Source organism: Carassius carassius, chromosome 5, assembly GCF_963082965.1.
Source record: "Carassius carassius chromosome 5, fCarCar2.1, whole genome shotgun sequence".
Taxonomy (NCBI): Eukaryota; Metazoa; Chordata; class Actinopteri; order Cypriniformes; family Cyprinidae; genus Carassius; species Carassius carassius.
The window spans coordinates 32,919,337-32,937,944 of record NC_081759.1 but is presented as its reverse complement, the minus strand read 5'-3'; the positions used below and the strand labels follow the sequence as shown (position 1 = coordinate 32,937,944).

The following is an 18,608-nucleotide window of genomic DNA, read 5'->3' as shown; positions in this document are numbered from 1 at the left end:
ATAAAAAGGATTGTGGGGCCATATTGAAGAACTCTAATCCAGCACCGCAAAACAGATAGACAAAAGGTTATATAACTACGTTTGACTAATGTTTGCAGGTGTAGAAGGCAAAAGGTTTGGCACAAGACGTGCCCTTAGATTTAAGCCCGGTAGAACCATTGATGTCTTTCACAGTAAATCAAAGCGATGCTAGGTCATGTTGCCTGAAGCACTGATGTGGCCAACAGCAGTGGAAAACTAAAAGTGGTCATTGTCAATTTCACGGACATCATTATAAAATAGATTCTGGGCCAGTTTTTAACATTTTAAGATAGCAGTTCAGTCACAATGAATCTAAATCCTTCTTTTTTTTGAACGTTATCTGACTTGACCCATTTTAGGGCTTTCTTTTACCACCCCTCCAGGGCTGATGTGGGTCACGCAGCCGGAGGACACCAAATCATAAGCAGGTGCTTGGACTCTGCAAATACTGTGATGTGTCACAAAAACTTCATCTAGAATGCCAAGGGAAAATTAAAAACCTCTCATTGTTTCTTTTAGAATGTGTTTGTGCACCTGTTTGCCAAGAATTTCCTTATTACCATCCTTTCACACACCAGAGTTATTTTTTTCTGAGATAGAAACCCCTGGTATATTCATACAAAATGTCAAGTGAGATGTTATATGCAGTGCAAAAACTTTACAGCAGTTTGTGAACATGGTCATACACATACACATACCTGTATAGAGGAACCTAGAGATTCATTTATAAAATGTTTTAAATCTCTGCATCGTAAAATTAAGTAAAACAGCAATAAAATACGGTCATGGTCAAAAATATCGGCACCCTTGGTAAATATGATCAAAGGAGGCTGTGAAAATTAATCTGCATTGTTAATCCTTTTGATCTTTTATTTAAAAAAAATCACAAAAATCTAAACTTCCATTGGATATTAAGAATTTAAAAAGGGGGGAAATATCATTATGAAATTAATGTTTTTCTCTAATACATGTTGGACACAACTATTGGCACACCTAGAAATTATTTTGAGTAAAATATTTCTGAAGTATATTCCCATTCATATTCACATTTTTGAGCACTCCAGGGTGATTATGAACATGAAATTATCCAGCCATTACTTCCTGTTTCACAGAAATATAAATAGGAGGGAAAACAAAGCCCAAATTCCCTTAATCATCCATCACAATGAGAAAAACCATAGTATATATTTCTGATGTGCAGCAAAGGATAATTTGGCTTCACAATTTACTGAATTGGCTTTAAGAAAAGAGTTAGACCAGTGAAAATTCGCATTTCCACCATCAGGGCAATAACTAAGAATTTCCAGTCAACAGAAAATGTTACTAAACTGCCTAGGAGAGGACATGTGTCTATATCGTCCTAATGCACGGTGAGGAAGAGAGTTGAGTAGCTAAAGACTCTCAAAAGACCACAGCTGGAGAACTGCAGAAAATAGTTGAGAAAAGTTTCAGAAAAGCTTTATTTAAAAAAAAAAAAGGTTACCTACCTACATCACCACATGGCGTTTGGGAGGCTTTTGAGAAAAATTATCCTAGCTCATCCAAAAACAAACTAAAGCATATTCAGTTATCAGACATGATTGGAACTGCAAATAGGACTGGCTTCTATGGGACTGGCTTCTATGTTCAGATGAAACTAAAAATTAGCTTTTTAGCAAACACTAACAAGATGGGGTGTGGTGAACACACAGTGATAAAAATTACCCCATGTGTACAATGAAATATACAGCTGTATTTTTTATGTCATGGGTCTATATTTCTGCTGGAGGTCCTGGACGTCTTGTTCAGACAAATGGCATCTTTGATTCTATCAAATAACAACAGATAAAAAAATCTAAGTGACTGACTCTGTTAGAAATCTTATAATGGGCCATATTTAGATCTTCTAACCGTACAGTAATCCAAACACAAACATCAAAAACAACACAAAAATGGGTCACTGGGCACAAAACCAAGCTTCTGCTATGGCCATTCCAGTCCTCTGACCTGAACCCTACAGAAAATGAGTGGGGTGAACTGAAGAGGAGAAGCACCAACATGGAGCTGGGAATCTAAAGGGTCTGGAGTGATTCTGGATGAAGGAATGGTCTCTGATCTCTTGTCAGGTGTTCTCTAACCTCATCATGCATTATAGGAGATTATTTAGAGCTGTAAAACTGTCAAATTGAGGTGTCAAAAAGTATTGAATAAAAGGATGCCGTTAATTGTGGCCAATGTGTATTAGAGAAAAATATTTATTTCATAATGATATTTCTCCCTATTTTAGTTAATTATTGTCCAATGAAAGGTTAGATTTTTGTGAATTTTTTAAATAAAAGATCAAAAGGATTAACAATGCAGATAATCTTCACAGCCTCCTTTGATCATATTTACCAAGGGTGCCAATATTTTTGACCATGACTATTTCATTGCTGTTTTACTTAATTTTACGATGCCGTTAAGACCGTTATTTTTGGCCATGACTGTATAATTACAAACTGAAGTAACTATTATATTTTAATATATATTTAATCAAATATAGAATTAAAAGTGTAATCCTGTGATGGGAAAGCTGTTACTCCAGTTTTCAGTGTCACCTTTAGAAATCAAATTCTATTGAAGTATAGAATATTATTATTAATATCTTTTTGGAAAGCCTTGATAAAAAACAATTTCAGGGTTAATTGAGTAATAATTTTAAAAGAACAAAATTTTTTTTGAATAAGAGTATTAATTTCTTTAAAAAAATTAAACGGTGTATATATGTTTTGGAAAATCATATGGCAAATGAGTATTTAGCAGTAAGAATGGAAGCAATGAATTTAAGCAAACTTGGAGTGTAAGGCTGTAACCATTTACTGCAAATCTTAATGTACGTAATGTTTTTACAAAACAGCATTCAATAAATCTGAATTGGCACAGAAATGGATGATAAGAACCACTGAAGAGATACAAAATGACTAATACATTTGTCTTTATGAAAATAAACACAAAACATACAGTTTAAACCATGTGTCGAATAGCACTTCAAAAATATTTTTAGTTTCAAGCTACATTTGAAGTCTACCAGCATCCTGTCTACAAAACATTATGAATTCATATCAATGCATCTTTATGCCAATAAAAATACAATACAGATCCAATATCCAAAGGCACAAGATACGACTAAAACTATAGGCTTAAAAAGAATATATATATATATATATATATATAAGACATGGTCACAAAAGCGAACACTTACGAGGCTCAAGTTAAATAACTACACACTCACATTGATATTACAAATGTACAAACGGACACTTTTTAAGGTAACTGTCATCGATACAAAAAAAAAAAAAAAGCATTATGACTACTGAAATGTCATGTTTCTTTCTTTCTTTCTGCTCAAATAACTGAACACCAAAGATTGAATATTGTATACAAAATGATAGTTGCACATATGAAACAACATCCAACAAACTAATCAACCCATGCTATATTGATTTTTTCCCCCCATATTTCTTTTTGCACGGAAAACATGCAAGTAGCACAAAGAGCAATCTGGGACAGACAGCCAATATTGTCTTATGGATGAATGCATCACTACAAACTCTCAGACTATGAAGTAACTGAGTTTGAGCTACAGCCAGCGGTCGCAAAAATGGAGAGAGTGAGATAAGCAGGAGACCGTCTCGAGGGAAATGACATAAGAGAAAGATATTGCAACCTAGTTTTTGTAACACAATGTGATTTCTGTTTGTACACTAACAATTCATATGAACGGTTTATCGCAGGGCGCATGCTTTAGCCTTTTCCCTCAACTAGCACCCTTCCTGTATTTCATTGTCTTCAGTCATTCAGCTCATTGTCCACTGCAGTATAAAAGGTTTTTAATTTTGGACCATGTGAATCATCCAAAACAATATTGCACAACGCTTATTAAAACTTTTTGTTCCCTACAAAATCATACTGGAATGGAGCAGCTTCAAGACTGACTGATTGCCAGGTGCAATATCACACAAAGGAAACGAAGATACGCGATCGTTACGACTACCAAACAAAACAAATGCTACATATTCCAAAGTCGCAATCAAGTTACATCTTCGATCAAGGCTCATGCCATAGTCACAAGGTGTTCATAAACTTTGTATGGGAGAATATTAGGCACATACAACTATGGCATCAAGCCATGGAGGAAATTCCATAGTATAATTCCAATAGCAATAAAATGGGAAAGGCTATGGAAATATCACCTTCCTTCCACGTGACCCATTTGACAATTCTTCCATATGTCACAATCAAACGAAGAATGTTAAACCCCAAGAATTCACATACAGCTCTTTAGATTGAATTGACGAGTGGTTCCGAGAGCTGGGCAAGAGGCACAGTTTACAAAATTTAGCAGCATTACACATACAGCAGAAAAGAGGGCTAGGAAAACAGGGCTACTCATCACATATACACGCATTCAAAACAACAAACTAAAGCACATTAGATGAGTCAGTCAATGCAAAACAACCCATTGACAGGGTTTCATGGTGGTTTTGTGCCAGTCAGATTCAGTGTTTTGTTTCCGCTCTGAACACACATGGAAGTAGTAACACAGTCTTTCACATTTTTTCGGAACGGTCTTCAGAGGATTGATGCTTCCCAGTTTGAAACAGTTTCGTTTACAGTCGGAAGGGGCAGTTTGCGACAGTTTGTGTACAGACATGAAATAGGAGAAAAGGAAGTCGCATAATAAAAAGAAATCAGTTATAGCTGAACATACTGCAAAAAAAGGGTATACAATTTGATTCTTTTTGACAGAGTGCCACAAAGTGGTTAAAAATGTGTATATTATGAATTATGAATTAAAATATAATTAAACTAAAAACTGTGCTTCCATGGAACAAATTCATTATAGTCAGAGATATTAATGGGTTACTAATAAAAAGTCACTTTTTTTATTTCACATTTTCTTTAAATTTAAAACCATGATCACTCTTTCATATAGATTTGAATGTTAATCTAAATCAAATGTGGTTTTAAAACAATTTAAAGTAACCCCCACAAAATAAGAGTCAATACACCAAGTTTATAAGATGTTAAAATATACACTCTCAGAACAAAAGTACAAAAGCTGTCACTGTGGTGGTACCCTTTCAGAATGTACCATTTAGGTACCAATATATACATTTTAGATACTTATACTTTTAAGATACTGATAAGCGCTCTTTATGGATTATTAAGGTACAAAGGTGTACCTTTTTCAATGGTCCACCCCAATGGCAGCTTTGGTAAAGAAAAATTCTGAGAGTATAAACTGTTGACAAAAGAAGTATCGAGTGTGCAACAGGGCACTGACTGTTATTATACATTTACACTTATGGAACGTTTTCACTCAATTGTAATTGACACTAGTCTCTTCTTCTTTCTTCCACCTCTCTCCTTCTCTCCCTCGCCTTCCTCTGGGTCTTGCAGAGAGGTAACAGCAGCGGTCGACTTCGGGTGGTCCCCTTGTGCGGCCTCCCCTCCGTTCCTTGACCTGGGGTTTGGGGATTGGGAAGGATGTCCAGAAGTGTGGTTGTCATAGTTCATGGTAGAGGAAACTTGAGAGATAACTGGTGTTTGGACTGAGGAAGAGGAGGAAGAAGCTTCAAAGGTCTGCTCAGTCATCTCAAAGTGTCCTAGCCCCTCTTCCTCTTGCATGTGACTCAGGTAGTCTGGGAGGAGGAACTCACTAGGGCAAAAAAGGGAGAGAAGGGCCAATGTTCAGAAAGTGTTAAACTAACTCAACTTAAGGGAACACCAACAAGTTTAATGATCTTTACAATTGTCTTTTAGAATCATAGTAACTTCATTGGATTCTAAGCAGTATAAGCTTAAACTTTTTCATGAAAAATACTTGCTTAATTACTAAAACACAAAATTAGGTTAAAGTAAAAGTTATTGCTTTCAGTCTCCTCTGTGAAGCCACAATCTGAGGATGTCAAACTACTCAGACGCAAGGTCAAAACAAAGTTTTATGATACATCCAAGATTGTGTTTTAAATTTGGTATATGAGTCTAAGATTCTTTAGATGATTCTTTTTTTTTTTTTGACAGCCAGTCCAAGCATGTTCAAGTCTAACAATTGTCCTCTGGCAAAACACTGCAGCTATCTAAACGAAAGTCAAAATTCAAACTAGATTGGGGATTGTGGCTTGGCAGAAAAAGTTATATAGCAAGCAATCACAGTTCAAACACTGATAGTTTAATCCATGATAGGACTTAGATAGACTAATGACATATTTTCCTATTTTTTTTTCACAGCAAGCCTGCACTCTTGACACTATGATTTCCAGATTCAATGTTCTTAGCAGAAACTTTAAAGCAAAACTTTGACAAGTATGATTTTTTTTATTACAAAAAAATAATTTAAAATATTAATACATTTCTAATTTGTGCATTTTTGCACCTCTTAAAATATTACTCAGAAATTAACTGCCTGAAAGTGAAGCACTTTGAAAACTATGGCCATAATGCTGGCTGTCTCTTGTAATCACAACACATAAAACTTTATTGAGATACATGCATGACCCCTCCCTCTCTTAATAAGCACATGCCAGAGTCAAACCTTTGCCTCAGCACTGTAACTTGCATAGACACTGTTTATTTGTGCCTGACAAAGATGAACAGAACACAGATCCTAAGAGTAAGGGCTTAAATCTAATAAACGGTTGGATGAAGTAAGGGAGTCTACGTGTAGCAGGAACTCAGTGCATAAAAGCACCTGCCTCCCTTCCCTCTGCTTTAATGAAGGGCTACTGTCATGAAGGTTACCTCAGAAGAGTCTCCTCTGAAATACAAACAATGATTCCACTGAGCTTTTTTGAGAACTTCATTTTAAAAACCTATTTAGCAGTAATTAGCTGACGTAGGATTGATTTCCCTGCTCGTTTCAAATGTTTACATCTCAGTGCTTCTTTTCCTAATACACAGTCCAACTCTCGCTACTTATAAAATGGAATCAAAGCCATGGTTATTCCATTTAGAAAATACTTGTTTTCAAATGAAAGTCGCTTAGTTGGTTTTCTCTGGAGAACACATTTAGGAGGATACACGTGCCAGTTTAAGAATAGAATAAAAGAAAATTTGAAGGGTGTGTATGCCCATGTGTTAAAGCTAGTCAGAATCAAATAAACATTGTACTTTTCATAATACTAATCAAGACAGTCAATAGAGGAGATTTCAGTGATTTCCTGAAAGCTCTATTCATCGAGTAACGTTCTGCCAAATGCAGTACAATGCAACTAACTGGGTGTTACCCTGGATTACATTAAACCTGTTAAAACTAGGCAGGAAAGACATTTCATCTGATGGATGCATTTTGTCAATCACAGCTCAATGAAAAAAACCTATCACCTTCAAATCTCTTTGAAAAGACACAATGTTTTACCAGGAATACTTTGCAAAAAGGTTCAATCGGTTGACATTCCTTTATGAATTAGGTATCATGAGCTAACAATCATTACAGAACTGATTACTCTAGGTTAATGTTAATTTATAAATGAGTTATAATAATTTTAAACTATAGTCCATTGGTAATTAATGTATGTTCGTAATACATGAATGACTTTATATTAACTGAAATGTAAAAAATTTACAATAATGTTCAAAAGTTTGCGGTCAGTAAGATTTTGCCAAAGAATTAAAAGGGTCATATGATGTTGCTAAAAAGAACATTATTTTGTGTATTTGGTGTAATGAAATGTGTTTATGTGGTAAAAAAAAAAAAACATTATTTTCCACATAATATACATTATTGTTTCTCCTCTATGCCCCGCCTTTCTGAAACGTGTCATTTTTTACAAGGCTCATCAGTCAGAAAAGCGAGGTGATGTGATGCATATCCTGATGTCATGTGATGCATATCCTGGTCAGAACACCGGCAAGACAAAAACAATAAAACCCTTTACAAACAAGCCTTTTGTTGCATCCATCGGGGACATAATTATGGATTATAATGACTTATAATGTGTTTTTATGTGTTGCATAGTGCCACGTAAATATAAAACTATATCTGCATTTGTGATCGGAGAAAGGACAAACAAGCAATACTCTACGCCAGTCTCTCTACACTCAATTCTAAGTCTTCACCATTTTGCATGTCTCTCTTTGATAACACACCTAATTCATTCGATCAGCTCGTTAGAAGTGTGCTCCTTGCATGAACTGTTCTCCCATTGACATGCAAAACATGGAAAATCCCTTACATATGTAAAGTGACAGTGGAAAATCTTGTACATATGTAAACATACAACAGCCGGCATTGTAGTCTACTATCCCAGGATCAGGAAACAGTCCTCCATCTAAATATTTGGGTTAAACTGTTCTGGAACAGTGTTGTTAATACAACTTAACTACTTATTTCTAGTTATGTCCCCTTTTGCAAAAGGCCAAACAAAGTATTTTCGTTTTTTACAACGAAACCGCTTCTCCACAACATGGCGCTGGCAGCAACAGCAAGAATCAAAGTTACGCCTTCTTTCTTTGTGTGAACATTTGGGCGGTGTTATTCAAATCTTCCCACATTGTGACGTAGACATGTGGGGGCGTGTTTAAACGAGGCATTTTAGGAGGGCATGGTAGAGTCTTAACTTTTATAAAGAATATCTCCTTGGGTTTGAGCCTTTAGTCTTTGCAACTTTAGGGATCTTATCTATGATCTTGTCGTATCACGAACAGCTTGTACCGATCCAAAGAGAAAGGAAAACTTGAAATCGCATCATATGACCCCTTTAATATGTATGCAGCAAGCATGCATAAAAGTTACATGAAGGACTTTTAAGTTGTTAAAATGTCTTATGACTAATAAATTTAATGTTTTATTCATCAAAGAATACTGGGAAAAATGCATCAATGTTTCCCAAAAAATATTAAGCAGCATTAAACGTTTTCCAATTTTGACAATAAGAAATGTTACCTGAGCACCAAATCAAATAAAAATTATTTCTGAAGGATCATGTGACACTGAAGACTGAAGTAATGGCTGCTGAAAATTCAGCATTTCATTTCACAAATTCAGCTATTTCACAGAAATAGATTCATTTTCAAATATGTTAAAGTAGAAAGTTTTTTAATCAAATGAATTTAGACTTGGTGAGCATTATTTTTAAGTTTAAAAACTAATCAGTATTAACAGTGCTATAAAAGTACACTGTTAGGTGTTAGGACACCTAATGCATTAACTTTTGTTAACGAATTTAACCTTATTGTGAAGTGTTACAATATTACCTAATTCACAGATTCTTCAATTACAGTTTTTAGAGTTAAATACATTTCTACCCCCAATTCAAAAAACGCATCTGCTACCTCAACATAGGATGAACGGCCGTGTTACTGAAAAACTAAATTTGTACTATATTTTGTACATGTTCAGCTCTTCCTCACCTGGTCTGGAAGTAGTTTGCTAGTTCTGACGCCTCATGGTTGAGACTCCTCAGGTGTACGATTAAATTGCCGGAGTTGGTAAACATGGCGCCGCACGTTTTGCACTCGTAAATCCGAGGCTTGCGGATGATGTGACGAGACACCCTCATGTGATGCTTATATTCCCCGAAGGAAGTGAAAGTGGCGCTACAGATCTGGCACCGGAAACAGCGTTTACCTTCGTGCTTCAGCCGGTGCATCTTCAGAGAGTAAGCCCGCGTAAACTTTTTCCCACAGCGGTCACATTGGAATGGCTTAATACCTATAGAAGAAAGATGGAAAAAATTATAGTCTCCTATATCAGAAAACAGGACATAATTATCAAATACTGAAGTCGAATGAGACTGAAAGGAACGTAACAAGAATGTGTCTTTGTTTTAGTAGGCTGTGTGCTAACTGAGATACACCTGCTAAGAAATCACAAAATAACCAAACACATCATTCTGCTCTTGCAAATAATGTTTATTGAGAAGGTTCAATCTAGCAATTTATTTCAAGTTAGGTATGTTGTTTATTTAACCCATATCTAAACTAACTGCGTACAATCGCTTTCACCAGTCCATAACTAATCGCTGTAATGAGGAGCAAACAAATGCCATCTCTGTATAAACTAACAAAGAGATTAGGGTGAATCATGTTGTCTTGTCCAAACAAGACGTTTATGTAACACAGGGCCCAATTTTAAGCTTTTCCATGTTCTAGTGTGAAAGCTAAAAACAGCTATCCTAAAACATTTCAACAATGAAGTTTTAGCAGCTGAAGTATTAGAAAAATGCTTATAGACAGAAGTTATCCACAAAGTACTGCAAACACTATATTATAGTCACTATAATCTTATTAGGTCATGTAGTGTTTTTACTCTTAAGTAGGACTTGGTGATATGACCAAAAATATTCTTACTATTTTTCTTCCTCCACATCAAACGACATCAATATTTATCACGATATTCATTCACCATTAATTTATATTTATGCATTTAACAGAATCTTTTATCCAAAGCGACTGTCAGTGCATTCAGGCTATACATTTTTTTTATCAGTATGTGTGTTCCCTGGGAATTGAACCCATAACCTTTTGCGCTGCTAATGCAATGGTTTACCATTTATACCGCCTTATAATCCGGTGCGCCTTATTGTGCGGAAAATACGGTACTGTAAGTTCAAGTTGAGCTGAACCTTTATTTTGATTAAGTTGTCGTGAAGATCTTTGAGCTTCAGATTGTAGATGACAATAGTTTTTCTAAAATAAAACTGTAAAAAGCTTGTGAAGTGACTTTCAGAACAGCTCTGATGGAGTTACAGTTCATGTCTTTATATACTGCGATGGCACATGATAAAATCTGTGACATTAATGGCATGCACTGATTTGCTGTTGTCGTATTTATTTCTGCGGTGTGAGATTGTTAGATTAATCCATAGGTTTAAAATGTCCCGAGCTTATTATTATAAAAATCTATTTTATTGCAGACTCAGTATGATATTGTTTATTGCCCAGCCCTAAATGTCCCCTTTAAAAAAAGCAAAATGCTAAAAAGTTCTCTTTCTTTTCACATGCAATGCCCCTGTCAATGTGGAGTCCAGTAATAGCAGAGGTGCTCACCAGAGTGGATGAGCATGTGCTGCTTGAGATTCTGTATTCGAGTGAAGCGGACGCCACATGTAGGGCATTGGAAGGGCCGTTCAGGACCGTTGAGTCCTGGGCGAGTGGAAGGGCTAATGTACAGGTGGTATGGGTACTGGAGATTCTCCAGCCTGCAGAAAGAGTTACAGGATAAGAGACTAAATTAAATGAGCCAAATGCACACAGAGGTTTAGTAGTCATTAAAGGGATACTGTAGTTCACTCAAAAATGAAAACTAAGTCATCAATTACTCAACCTTGTGTTGTTCTAATGTGTTTGCCCTTTTTTCTTTTTCAGACCACAAAAGGAGATTAAAAAAAACAGTACTTCATGTGCTTTTCCATCTAATGCCAGTATATGGTGATAAACATCAAGCTTTGACACAAAAGTATCACAGAGTCACATGAGACGTGCCAAATATTCCAAGTGTTCTGTGGGTATACGATATGATTTGGTTAGAAACAAACTTAAGTTTAACATATTATGTAACAAATAAAAAATTGGACACAAAAAAACAAAAAGTATCTGTGTAGTTTGTTCACCAAGTTAAATAACTTCTTATTGCGAGTTATCTCAGACACAGTCATGCACAGAAACCAACGGCCAAGTCAGGATATTTGTTAAATAATGTTTAATTTCAGTTTGTTTCTTACTAAACCCTATCATATACCCGTAGAAAACATGGTATATACATCACGTGTCGCATGTGACCACTCTCTGATACTTTAGCATCTTTTTTAAAAGCCTGATGTTGATTGCCATATACTTTAATTATATGGACAGGTGGGACATTTTTTTAAAGAATTATTTTTGTGGTCCAAAAAAGAAAGAAGGGCAGAGTTTTTGAAGCTTCAGTTTGTCTACATCTAGTCAAAGCTAGTCAGTCCTACAGAGTACAAACAACATGTATTGCTCTCATGACAGATCAGCAGACTTCCTTGTTTAGTGTGTTACAGCATTTAGAGGAAAACAATGATGTCACGACTGGAATTAAACTTTTTTTATTGTAAAGTATCCCCTTATATTTGTAAATATATAAGACATGTCGAATTTCTATTTCATGACCACTTTAAATGAATAAATGTAAATTTGGGTGGGAATGTGCCACACTACAAATTGCCTAGTGAGTATTTTACTTTTATGCATGCGATCACTACCATTTCCTTTGTCTACAGATCCACTCAGATCAACCCACAAAAGTTAAAGGCTAACATATAACACATTTAGTCAGGTATATCAAGTTGTCATATAAAAGCAGACTTCACTGCTAAGACGGAAAGCAGTGTCTTTTTTATCCCATTTGTTTTGCATCATACCATTTCCCTATTCTTCCAATATTCCAAAAGGCATATTCAGGTCCAAGAAGTTTCCAGCAAGTCTGCCAACTAGCTTCTCTGGCCTCTTGGCAAGAAATCCCCATCTAAATAGCCACTACAATATCACAGAGCCTCTTCTGCTTAATAAGTAAGTATACATGAGGAAAGACGATGATGAGAAGACAAAAATATTATGTCCCTCCTCAGAGGGGCCCTTTAGTTCAATCATAAAATTGAGACGTCGTAAAAACATACTCTGTAAAAACAACACAGACACCAAAAGGATCTTACCTCTCATCCTCCTCCATGTGACCAGTAGTGTTTGGAGTGCCCTGCATGGACTGGAGACCCTCCGTCACCCCCTCATCCAAGGAGCCTGAAGAGAGAGCAGTAAAATCTTAATATTTTGTCATCTACTTTTATTTTGACAGATAAAGCCTCAGACAAATGTTCTCAAGTGCATAAAAAAAATCAGAGAGTAACAGTGATGAATATGAGGTAAATATGACATTTGAAAGTTAAGTAAGCATAAGGATGATCCACTGAAATGTTAACAGCAATTATGAATTTGATAATCTACTGACTCACTAATCACGTGGCTCAATGCCATATGAAAGTGCTTACAATAAAGAAATGTCACAGATATGTTCTAAACTTGATTTCTAAAACATTTCTCCAAGTTCTTATAAATGAACTCCTTGTATTCATGTTGATTTCATATGGTTTGGAAGAACCAGGATGGTTTCAATTTAATGACTTAAATGTCATGTGCACCAATCAAGGAAAAAAAAAAAAGTTTTCATATGAATTCAATGGAAACACATCATAATTGCAAAAAGTGTTGTGAAATATACACTGCTATTGAAATTTTTGGGGCTAGTAAGAGTGTTTTTGAAAGACGACTCTTGCTCACCAAGGCTGCATTCATATGACCAAAAATACAGTAAAACTAATATTGTGAAATAATACAATAATTGTTTTCTATTATCTCATATTTGATGAATAATAATAAATGCATATATGCATATGCATATATTTGATGAATAGAATGTTAAAAAGAACATTTATTTTGGTAACAGCATTTTGTAACATTCTAAATGGTATTACTGTCACTTGCTAAATACAAGTATTCATTTCTTTAAAAAAATATATTGACCTAACATTTAAAAAACAGTTGTGTATTTATTAAGGTAAAATCTTTTTTTTTTATTTTTTTTTTTAACAAACATCATGAATTATTCAATCATAAATTTCATTACTTTTTCGAGTGTCCCACCACATGATATTTTACAAAATAACCAAAATATCGATCACTATTAAGTAAAGAGTCTCACCAATGGATGAGGACTGAGGGCTGATGAGAAGATCTTCTTGGGTGTGTTCATTGCCAGGAACTGTCTGCTGGTCACTCAGAGAACTGTGTGGAGCACTGACTGGTTGAGAAACTTCTTCATGCACTTCTTCATCACTCAGCCTTTCCACCTTCACCTGCACATCTTCTTCTTCCTCCTCCTCCACCCCTGCAGCACCCCCTACGCCCAGGCCACGTGGGCCCTCGCAGGCCAAATACTCCACCAATGCCCGTCCACTAGAGTCCTGCCCCTGTGCTCCAGATTGTTCCAGGAGGCCTTCAGGTAGTTTTGACTTTTCTGCCGCAAACCGCCGGTCCACACCAAAGGGGTATGTCCAGGAGAAGGCCAGAGATGGTTCCAGAGCCTGCGCTGAACTCTCTGGGAAGGAGGAAGAGGAGGGAGAGGGGTTGGGGACTTGCGGAGAGGTTGAGGATGCTGGTTGTGGGCTCGCAAAGCTTTTACGCTTGCGTCTAGACTCGCGGCACACAGGAATGGGCCGCTCCGGTACGCTGCATTCGGATGAGACCGGAGATGGCGAGAGGGCATCTACAGGGGCGAGGGTGCAGCTCGCATGGCCTTCAGGGGTCTCTTGGGGTCTGTGTAAAACTGGAGGCTGAGTGCTACCAGGACCTCCTGCTCCTGAGGATGCAGAGTTCCACAGGATACTGGACTTCATGAACTCAGAGCAAGTGTTGGCCACCGCAAACATCTGCATGTAGCTAGCAGCTGCCAGTACGTCTATTATATTTTCTGTACTAATGGATAGGGTGGACGTGTATGCATATTCCAGAAGAGGAGCAAAACCTGCGACCGTCACATGTTGGAGATCCAGCACATGTTTGTTATCTTCACCTACTATGACAGTGTCTTCTTCAGTTGGCTTCCCAGACAGCTTTGTTCGAAGGAAGTCACTACAGCAGGCTAGCACTACCTTATGGGCAGAGAACATCTGGCCTTGTACGCGAATGGTGACGTCACAAAAGTGGCCCTCACTGCGTAGGGTGTTGAGCTTATCCAAAAGCTCTTGGCTGTGGTTGGGGGAGTTGTGAGTGAAGGTTTTCACACCCATCCTTCACAGCAGCAAGAGGAGTCTGGACTGCCTGGAAAGAATAAGATACTTTAGTGCAACAAAATGGCTAATAAAAGCAAGTTATGTTTACACGGTTGGACATAATTGAGCTACATCAGCTTTTTGTTCTGTTGTAGTTCTAAACACGACACAATCTGTAAATTAATATTTGAAGTAGGGATGTAAGTTTGTAGGAATATTCATAATAATTTAAATTAACGGGATAGTTCATACAAAACATTAACTCAAAATAATTTAATAAAGTGTCAAACATGTATGACTTACTTTCTCCTGTGAAACATAAAAGTAGATATTTTGAGGAATGTTGTTCTCAGAACATTTTATTTTATTTTTTGTAGAAGAAAGTAAGTTATGCAGGTTTAATACAACATGAGGTCGAGTAAATGATGACAGAATTGTCATTTTTGGGTTAACTATCCCTTTAACAATCGATTCATTGTTAAACACTAGTGTTGCAAAAACATGAGAACTCCAAATATCTTGCACACATAGCCTACATAATTTTTTTTATTTAAATATTATGTGTGTAATAATAAAAAAGTACCTGCAAAAAATGACTTTTTCAAATTGTACATTTTTTATGTTTTCCTCCCCAGAAATAGTTCATCCATCTCACTTATGTCACTGGCAAGGAAAATTTCTCCTCACTGCTGATCTAGCAAAGCTACTTTTACAGACAGAAGACACGTGGCTTTACACCTTCAGCACTTTTCAGTTCCAGAGGTCCTTATGACACAAAGCAAAAGCACATACTTAGAATGATTCAGAGCTGAGGAATCCTGATTTTGTTACATTTCCAAGCCAAAATAAACTCCCTCAAATAGCATCTGCCGAAAATTGGTATCGCATTGCTTGGATCCAGCTGACAGCTAACAGAGGGATGGCAGATATGTCTTAACTATACGGATATCCAAATGAGTCCGGCTGGGTTTTGAGAGAAAGGGTCCATCTCTGGTCCTTATCTCATGCTGTTAAACTTTGCAACTGTAGTGGAGATGAAGTAAGCTAAGGAACAGCTTAAAAAAACTAATTTAATTCTTAGAAAGACAATACTTTCAATTCTTAGAATGACAAGGTGCATTTTACAGTGACAGAGACTTTAACTATTTTGAGACAGATGAAAGCTAGATCTATAAAATAGACACAAATCCCTTTTGTTTACGAAATGCACGTTTAAGGGTATTAGAGTTAAAGTTGTAACTTATTAACAGTAAATATATTAAATTTTTTGTTTTAAAGGTTTATAGTCCACATCAACATTATTCTAAAAAAATAAGCAAAAAATTACTGTGAACAAAGAAAGTTATACAAGCAAAACTGACATAAAAGGCAAAATTACTGACATCATTATGACAAAAATATCAGATTCAAAATATCAACTACTATAAAATAGCAACATGTCATAACTATGACTTAAGTCAAAATTAGGATGTCACATTTAAAATGTTTTAGAAAAGGAAGTTTAGGGAAAAACTATCATAAATGCCATACCAATATAAAAACATAAAAAACAAAATACCTAATTACAGATATCATTCATCGGGAAGAGACAATGGCATCTTATTGATGGCTGTTAGTGAAAGTTAGAGGGGCGTGGCTTTACACACGAGTTGCTTTTGTTTATGCATCAAATAGCAAACATTAATTCACAGTAGTACCTGTAACAGTATAATTCTCACTTGTTTATATCCAACTCCCAAATCAAATGTTTAGACTGATACACACTTGGATTTCTGAATCACCAAAAACTGCGTATATTGACAGGTTGGATGTGGCCTGCTATTGTGCGATGTGTAAACCAGAGTTAGGTTACGATTAATATATGAAAACCCATTGCGAGTTAACAATGTGACATTATCAGAAACTCGTCCATAAAATATACGTTACTTAAGAAAATGAACATGCATTACGGTTTTCAGAGTCCGAGAACGACGTTCAGCTAACCTGCAGCTTTTATTGGCTAGCTCGCTAATCTCCGACGACGGCTAAAACGGTGTCGTCAGCGTCAACACAGTGTACGAAACATTACTTGCGTTAGATGTATATCTGTGCAGCTCACCGGTAACAAAGAATGGATGAATCCGTTGAAATGTGAAATGTAAGACAACTATAAGCGCATGAATGTGACCCAGCAGCGAGCTAACTAACTTAGCCGCTAGAATTCTGACACTTGCACAGAAGTACTGTCGCTTCTTGACAGCATCGTCACATCCATATAAATCACGAAGTCGAGTGCCCCCGTTTGTATTAAATAGCTAAATCATAAAAAATAAGTCGGTTTAAAATGTAATTATGTATTAAATGCATTGGAATCTCCTCTGACAGGTTTGAGGCTGATGTTTACATATTTTATCCCAGAATGCTTTTCACGGGGCTCGTGCCGAGTCGTGCGACCGACCTTTCATTCTTTACTGATGACTTCAAAAGCGCTGTGATGACGCAAATTACACAAAATAAAAGCACGACTTTCATTTTTGTAGACCATTTATAAGGTATTAAAGAGTTTTTTTTTTGTTAAAGATGTTGTTGTTTCATACTACATAGTTATAGGTTACTGGTTTTAGAAAGCTTTTTTGTCAAGTGTTGTCTTTGCCCTTTTTGAGATTATGAAATAACCTTATACGTGACATTGTAGTTACTAAAGTATTCTTAAAAAAAAAGAAATTGATTGAAAATTTGATTGAATGTAGGAAACTTACCTTTCTCCTCACAATATCTATAAGCATATATGCACAAACGTCTCTAACACGGAGTCCTTATCTAACTACATTTGCATCTTGCAAAATGATCTTAGTTCCCAGTATTTTGTTTGTCTGGATATTCAACTTTTCATGCATTTGTTCTTTATGTACAGCTGTTCATTGAGTTTTATGAATTCATTTGTACACATAAGGTAACAATGTAGCTATTGGTTAACAATGTGTTGACATGGAGGCCTTACAAATTAATCAAGAAGAATTGTATTATTGTAGACACATTTAATTGATTTAAATTCTTACATAAATCATTTATAAGACAGACAACAGCATCAAGAAAAAAACATTAGGTGTTGAAGGTAGAAAAATAAATAGCTTGTAAAAGGAAGCTATAACAATAGCATTGTGCAGACCTTCATTGAAGGGATAGAATGCTTTAGTTTCAAATATGCACCATTTCAAAACTTGCATACTTTTGACTCAAATGGAATGCAAATCTTTTCTCTCATATTTTAAATTTTTTACAGGTTTTGTTCAGTTACATTAAAGGCCTAGAAAATTTGCAAGTATCCAATTAAATGTAATTTTACCATATGTGAAATGGCTCTGCAACAAATATCAGTGATCGTACGGCTAAAGGGAAAATTTCAGAACTATCAACTATATCAGCCTATAGTTGTCCTATTAAATAAAATAATATTCATTTACAACATTTAGGTTAGTTTTTCTCTTCTTTCTTATAATGTGTGTGTGGGTGATAGATTTTTAAATGCATTTATACAGTGTCAACTAAAGCTTGGAAGAGTAAGGACAAATTAACAGAATATAGATTGCAAAGATGCATGCAATCTCAATGTGTCTTTCACAGGAAATGTATTTTCTCTTTTTGTGTCTTAGTAATCATTGCAATTATCTTGAGGGCACATGTGTGTCCAATAATATACAGTAATTATCCACTTCTAAATGAACATTTAACAATAAATTACTTTCTCCTGTAAACTCACATATGCCAGTATCGGTTATTTTAAATGATCCCTTTTAAGTAATGTGCACCAGTGGATGCCAATAGAGAAATTAATTAATTAAAGGCATACTTTGTAGT

At 35.9% G+C, this 18,608-nt stretch overlaps 1 protein-coding gene across 3 annotated transcripts; it reads right to left on the bottom strand.

The window, feature by feature from the left end:
- Nucleotides 1-2,832: 2,832 nt before the first annotated feature.
- Nucleotides 2,833-17,197, bottom strand: zbtb44 (zinc finger and BTB domain containing 44). 3 transcript variants are annotated; one of them, XM_059550773.1, is made up of 7 exons: nt 16,870-17,197; nt 15,355-15,536; nt 13,703-14,820; nt 12,660-12,744; nt 11,032-11,183; nt 9,394-9,694; nt 2,833-5,701 (listed from the first exon to the last, which is right to left on the bottom strand). In XM_059550773.1, the coding sequence occupies exons 3-7, from the start codon at nt 14,787-14,789 to the stop codon at nt 5,359-5,361; spliced, it is 1,968 nt and encodes a 655-aa protein (XP_059406756.1). In that variant the 5' UTR covers nt 14,790-14,820; nt 15,355-15,536; nt 16,870-17,197; the 3' UTR covers nt 2,833-5,358. The 3 variants fall into 3 exon arrangements, with proteins under 3 accessions (XP_059406756.1, XP_059406757.1, XP_059406758.1); XM_059550775.1 differs by having other exon boundaries at nt 5,533-5,701; nt 9,611-9,694; XM_059550774.1 differs by lacking the exon at nt 15,355-15,536.
- Between the last annotated feature and the right edge of the window lie 1,411 nt (nt 17,198-18,608).

Bases quoted from the DNA above. Each gene is read 5' to 3' on its own strand.
- zbtb44 (XM_059550773.1), bottom strand. From the start codon at position 14,789: ATGGGTGTGAAAACCTTCACTCACAACTCCCCCAACCACAGCCAAGAG. The intron at 12,745-13,702 runs GTGAGACTCTTT...CTCTCTCTTCAG, and splicing joins CCCTCAGTCCTCATCCATTG to GCTCCTTGGATGAGGGGGTG. The intron at 9,695-11,031 runs GTGAGCACCTCT...TTTCTTCTATAG, and splicing joins GCACATGCTCATCCACTCTG to GTATTAAGCCATTCCAATGT.